Source organism: Alosa pseudoharengus, unplaced genomic scaffold (assembly GCF_046254945.1).
Source record: "Alosa pseudoharengus isolate Yale_2024_CS ecotype anadromous, Long Island Sound unplaced genomic scaffold, YU_APseudo_1.1 YU_APseudo_1.1_scf_21, whole genome shotgun sequence".
In the NCBI taxonomy this organism is placed as follows: Eukaryota; Metazoa; Chordata; class Actinopteri; order Clupeiformes; family Clupeidae; genus Alosa; species Alosa pseudoharengus.
Window position 1 is genome coordinate 21,438,551 of NW_027468674.1, and position 6,467 is coordinate 21,445,017.

Genomic DNA, 6,467 nt, shown 5'->3' on the forward strand with positions numbered 1-6,467 from the left:
TTAAGTGTAGGTTTCCTGGTCAAGGTCATAATGTATTCAGAGACCTTATTGTAGTTGGGAAAAATGTATTGGAAGCCGGATATTTTACACGGCAAGGACCAGTAGTGCCCCCTGGAGGGCATGAGCTGGAAGAGACAGTGATTATGGCACACGGAACCAGAGATGAATCTTGAATAATTTATTGACTATGCAGCCAGTTTTCTCTGTGTTTGACAGTCTGCACTGGAGAGAAGCCAGTGCTTTCAATGATGGCTGAGAAAGAGGCTTTGTTTGAATTTTTAATTTGTATAAGCTGTCTTTGGTAATACATTGGAGGTTGATTTTTTAATAATGTGATCCATGTTGATCAATTTAAGTATGTTACTGATAGGATATTAATAAATATGAAACAGTTAGTAAGTTGTTGTATTAGCAAAATTGTATTTACTTCAGGATACATTTTACAGGAGAATGATATTTAGTAATAAACATATCATAAATCATTACTACATGCATCATAGAAATCAAAGAAATAAACAAATGCCATATTTACCCAATACATTACTTATTAAGAATGTTAAAGTCCTGTGTTTCTGTGATAAACAAGGATTTCCAATCAGTGGAGAGGGAGGAGTAGAAAAGACAGAAGGATGTAGAGGCAGAATGAGCATGTGACTTTGGTCCCACTGGAGGGAACAGGAAGCAGTGGGGTAGGGGTGATGACTTGCACGAAGCCTGGTGGGTCACTGCTGATGTGGGATTTGATCCAGTCCTCATAACGGGAGACCCTGGCGTAGACCCCAGGTAGGTCAGGTCGAGCACAGCCTATCCCAAAGCTAACCACCCCAGACTGGACCCACACAGAGTCGTCGTTCATCACCATTGGACCACCTGAGTCACCCTGTTGAAAAAACAAAAGTATAAGTGGTGTGAAGTTTAATATCTTTAAACAGATTTATAATCTTGAAAGAAATCCAATTACCTGACAGGAGTCTTTTCCTCCTTCATGAAGGCCAGCGCATATCATGTTTTCTGTGATTTTTGTAAATGTCAAAAGCTCATCACACACTTTGTTGTCAACTACAGGAACTTCCACTTCCTGAAGAACACCTGGGTTTGGAAGAGGCTCTGAAAGAGCAGGGAGTGGAGGAGGGAGGAGGACATTAGTCAAAGGGTTAATATTAAGGGGCAAGTTTAAATAATTAACCTATAATACTGATGATGTTAGAGAGTGCTAAGCTTATAACGATTGGAAAATAGTGCTCAGTTTTGTGAGACCGATAATAGCAAATGTATTGTTCCCTTATTATAAAAGTGTGAAGTGTAAATAATTGCTGATACTGATGGTAGACTTGTCCAATCATGGTTAGAAAACGAGGCATGTTATTATTCAGTCTGGGACCAATTTCCATTGTAACATTTTGTCTAAGAGAACTTATTACTATTCAGAGTTCTATTAACGTAATCGTTTTTTTAAAAATGTACAAACCCATAGTTGGCTATTACAGATGTTGTTAGTTAGCAGAAAGGATAACCAACAGTATACTGATTTCAAGTACTTGATCAAGAACTGTCACCTCCTTCTTTGATGTTTCCCCAGCCAGTGACCCAGCTGTCTGTTCCCTGGTGGAAAATGCTGCCGCTGGCCGCCAGACAAATAGGTCTGATGTAGCCGCTGAAGGAGACAGCACTGCTCAACCGGAGCAGAGCCATGTCATTCTCATTTGTGGAGGCATCATAATTAGGATGTAGAATGATCTCAGCCACGGTTCTAGACACTTCATTTGGGTTAGAATTAAACAAAGACTGTCGACCCAGACTGATAATCCACCCACTTGTGCTGTTACTGAAGGGGGAATAGATGAACAGGGAGAACCATTAACTAGATGACAGCAGAAGAACAAAAAAGTGCAAATCATATTGGAAACTCTTCTCGGTAACCAAATGCATACTAAGCCTATATGTTTGTTACCAGAAATGATAAGCTGGACAAGTTAATGGACCAGTGTCCAGAAACAGTGGCAGAGATAACTATCTGTTGGTGAATGAACACGATCACTATAGACATCAGCAAAGGTCAACTAGAAGAAAGATGCTGTGGCCCCTCACCTGCTGAAGCAGTGTGCAGCAGACAGCACCCACTCCTTGTTGATGAGGGAGCCTCCACACACGTGACCGTAGGGTCTCTGAAGGCTGACCTGCCAGGGCCAGCTCCCCACAGAGGCATCCTGTCCTCCAACTATCCTGTTACTGATAGGAGCTGTGCCACAAACTACACAGGAGAGGAGAAACTTAACTTTAATGAAGACTAAAGACTTCTGTGATTCACCTCACTCCCACTCCTCTAGACTTGGATTTGTCTGCCTACCGCACCATCTTCCCCCAGATGCTGGTCAACAAACTGTCATGACTTGTCAAACTGTCAAGAGCCTCTAACACCAGTTAATCTTCTTGATGTTATCATTGTGATTTATGTGTGGACATTGTCATTCATATGAGCTAGTGTACAGAGGTCGTAATTCGTCTGCCACTCACGGCCCTCGAACCTGCCACCTTGACACCCACCAACATGGGAGTCGAACGGCATGGGAGTCTAACCACTGAGCTAAAAGCCCAGGCTTCCAACTCAGTGGTTAGAACGGGCAACTAGCATGCTAGCTCAGTTCGCCTCCGTTACACTAGAGTAATACTTTTTTGCAATTATCGTTATAGTTATCGTTGGTGTGAATGGCCCTGTAAACGGACTGTGACTCTGCAACTGGATTATGGACAAGAACAGGCCCATTCTGTCAGAATCCACAGCATCACCTCCTCCACCATCATTCCCCCAGGGATGCGTCCTCGGTCCCCTACTGTGTACTTTGCTGACAGATGACTGCACATCTTACTATCCAAACAACGTAACAGAATTGGCAGACGACATGGTAATGGTAGGACTTATTACTCATAATGATGAGTTAGTATACAGGGTAGAAGTAGCTGTTTAATCGCTGGGACCAGAGTACTGAATTTCACTCCTGCATATGAATGACAATAAAAAACATCCTTAAAAATTATGAATTATGAAGATCTTTTCATCATGTTTCTTCTCATCATTATCCAACTCCTGATCCATCTGGCATGATCTGTTATAATTTAAGACACAAAGTGATAGTTTCTTGATTTAAAAAAATTATCTTATAGTGGGTTTAGGTTCCAGGTTGAATAACTGTAGTGAGGAAAAGTATTTTTGGCAGTTAAAAGTGTAACTGAGATGAATTGTGATAGTCAAGCAATCCTGGAGAGGTTGTGGCACAGAAGTTGTTTGGCACAAGTAGATGAAACGTCTATTTGAACATTTCCACTTACTGTCTTTACTCTGCTGCGTGCAATTGAAATCATTGTCTGAGTCTGTGCCATTGGAGGTGAATTTCACAAAGCCAAGACCTGGTCCATCTTCCACATTCTCCATGATCCAAGATTGGTACGCAGACACACGGGCAAACACATCTGGGGCTCTACCAGTACCACACGGGACTACAAAGTTCGTAATTCCAGCTTGCACCCACACAGAGCCTTGTTTGCACACTAGAGGGCCTCCTGAGTCTCCCTAGTGGTGTCAAGGGGTCAGAGGAAAGATGTTCAGATGTCTGTTCGACAAACTGGTTAAGTTCCCTGGTCAGAGGCTTTAATTCCCACAGACTCGCAACGACGGATTCAGGAATTGAACACAGCCCGGTTGATTGTCAGACATTACTTTTGCTTTACCAAACCCAGCCAAACACACTGATATGCCTCTTTTTACATACAACAATTGCCTCACCTGGCAGACAGCTTTGCCTTCCTTCCCTCCAGCACAGAGCATAGTGGGCCGAATGAGGTAACCCAGAATTGGGTTGCAGGCACACTCTCTGTTGCCCACCACCTGCAACTTTACTTCCTGCAGTGTCTGAGGAGATGGAAGCTCCTCTGGCAGAGCACAACATGCAGTAGATCATGTTAAATTAGGCAACTATTACATTTATCTTATTCTTCTCTAATAACTATATACAGTGTACATTCATTTAATACAACAAATGTACAGTCATTTCTTTTGCATAATATTGTTAGCTATTTCTTTTTATAAACCAAGTAGGAGTTGCATATGTATTGGAGATGGGGCAGTGGGAGTAGAGAATAGATCAGACAGTAAAAGCTTATTCAAGGCCATGCACAACATATAATATACCTCCAGGTCCCACATTGCCCCAACCAGTAGCCCAGCAGGTGGTGGCATTGTGGAAAGAGCTTGTGCTAGACGACAGGCAGATGGGCCTGATGTACTCGGTAAAGCTGACCGGCTTAGTCAGCTTCATCAGAGCAATGTCATAATTAAATGTCTTCTCGTTGTAGTTAGGATGAGTGATGATTAATTTGACAGAACTGATGTCTTCATTGGGGTTGTCGAAAATATTTTGTGTCTGTCTGCCCAGGTAAACAGTCCACATAGAGGCAATCGGACTGAAACATGGAAAGGCATGCATGGGCTGAGTACATCTCATCCTTAACGCATATGAACGGCAGTGTGTGTAAATCAGGTTAAAAATGCCATGCTATAGTCATTAATTGGAGTTTTTTTGCTTACGTTACAATGCAGTGGGCTGCAGTTAGAACCCATTGGTTGTTGATGAGAGTTCCGCCACAGATGTGTTCTCCTACAAGTTTATAATGGAGGCTAACCTGCCAAGGCCAGTGGCCAGGAGGGGCGGCCTCTCCACCCACAATCCGGCTGTTTATGGGGGCTTGCCCACAGTCTGATGGAGAAGAGGAATGTGTTAATGTTCGACTGCAAAATAAAAGTCATGAAGGTCCTTCTCACTATACTTACTGTACTCACTGTACTTACCTCCTATGAAAATTGTAATGTGTCAGAAATCATTTCATAGAGCAACATGACGATCGGTTACAGTTATAGGTTACAGATAGTTATAACATAATTAAGTTAATTAGTTCTGCATTCTTCATTTGTTTTGAGCTTTAAGAATTATAACAAGTACATTGCTGTAAAAGCTGCTGCTCTGAATGATCAGGGGAAACTTACTGTCTGCAGTAGTTATTGTTCCTGTCGTGCCAGAGGTGGTGGCTGTTGTCGTGGATTTCACCTCAGGAACGGTACTTCTTTTCCCAGGACTCGTGGTTTCTGGTGTGATATCTGAAGAAGTGTAGACTGTAGAGTGACATATAAAGCATGAGTAAATAAGATGGACAAAAATAATACAATTGTGCTCAAACAGTGTAACAGTCCTGGCTGAATCATAGCCATGAGGATATCATTTAACAACCACACTCTCTGTGTCTTTTCATTCATTTCAACATGTTTTCAAAAGATGTTCAAAAGTAGAACAAAAGATGTCACTCGTCTACAGTATAGTACTACATACATTTACACAATATACTGTATTTACATACATACACACAAACACACACACATATACTTTACCTACCAGGAAAAGGAGTAGTGATGTTTTCATGTGGAGCAATGGTGACATTTTCAGTGCAAGAAAAGCCTATAGATAAAATGCAATAATGACATATCTGTGTTGTGTGTAGACATGTGTATTTAACATATAATAAATACAGCACTTAATGACTTTGCAAACTTGCTTTCAGAATCCTAACAGGCTGGGACCAGATGTGTAGATCACTATTGGTGGATTTACTATTTACCCATATTTACCTAGCCATATAATATACTTTGATCCAATATTCAATAATGGTCAACAATGTTCAAAATGCCCCCCCCCCAATAGTTTTTTTTTTATGATGAAATGGCAAAAAATTCTACTTCCAAGAGAAATATAAGGATTTTCATAGCAATCATTTACTGAGCAAGTGAAGGTTCTGTCCAATGTCCAATGTGTTTCTGAAATTTCTTTAGAAATCTGAAATACTAGGCCTACTGTAATTTCCTCTAAATTAACTTCTGATTATTTACATTGAATTAACATCTTCATCTATCTCCATACAGATTTTTGCCTGATTGTATCACGATTCTATTGTATAAACATACAAGTACAATGTGGTGCATCACAAACATTAGAATGTCACATAAAGATTATTTTCCCCTGTAATTTATTTCACATAATCTAGATTCATTACACCAAAAGTGACATTTTTAAAGCCTTTTTTTGTTTTAATCTGAATTATTATGATCTTGATGATTACAGTTTACAGCTCATGGATCTAGTATATCAAAATATTAGAATGAAGACCTACAGAAATATTGACTTGAGAAGAGCTCTAATCAGCTGATTATGTCAAAATATCAATAGTTTCCTGAGCCTTTAATCTCTCAGTCTGGGCAGGGCAATGGACTTTTTCACGATATAAAATATTTTTTAGATGCACCTGTATTGTCATTGTCTTTGCTAGAGTGACACCAAGAGCTAGAACCAAATTCCTTAAATGTGCACAAACTCTGCCATTAATATGACATTAACAGATTCTGATACTAGTGTGACATCTGACAG

At 40.5% G+C, this 6,467-nt stretch overlaps 1 protein-coding gene across 1 annotated transcript; it reads right to left on the reverse strand.

Annotated features, from left to right (window-relative positions):
* Positions 1-569: 569 nt before the first annotated feature.
* LOC143138259 (transmembrane protease serine 9-like) lies at positions 570-5,668 on the reverse strand. Its single transcript, XM_076298758.1, has 11 exons — positions 5,665-5,668; positions 5,039-5,164; positions 4,844-4,846; positions 4,583-4,751; positions 4,187-4,458; positions 3,782-3,927; positions 3,328-3,568; positions 2,089-2,251; positions 1,551-1,825; positions 962-1,107; positions 570-880 (listed from the first exon to the last, which is right to left on the reverse strand). The coding sequence occupies exons 1-11, from the start codon at positions 5,666-5,668 to the stop codon at positions 596-598; spliced, it is 1,830 nt and encodes a 609-aa protein (XP_076154873.1). The 3' UTR covers positions 570-595.
* Between the last annotated feature and the right edge of the window lie 799 nt (positions 5,669-6,467).

Excerpts from the sequence above, each read along its gene's own strand:
- LOC143138259 (XM_076298758.1), bottom strand. Across the intron at positions 3,569-3,781 it reads AAGGCAAAGCTGTCTGCCAG|GGAGACTCAGGAGGCCCTCT; the intron begins GTGAGGCAATTG and ends TGACACCACTAG. Across the intron at positions 1,108-1,550 it reads CATCAAAGAAGGAGGTGACA|AGCCTCTTCCAAACCCAGGT; the intron begins GTTCTTGATCAA and ends CTGCTCTTTCAG.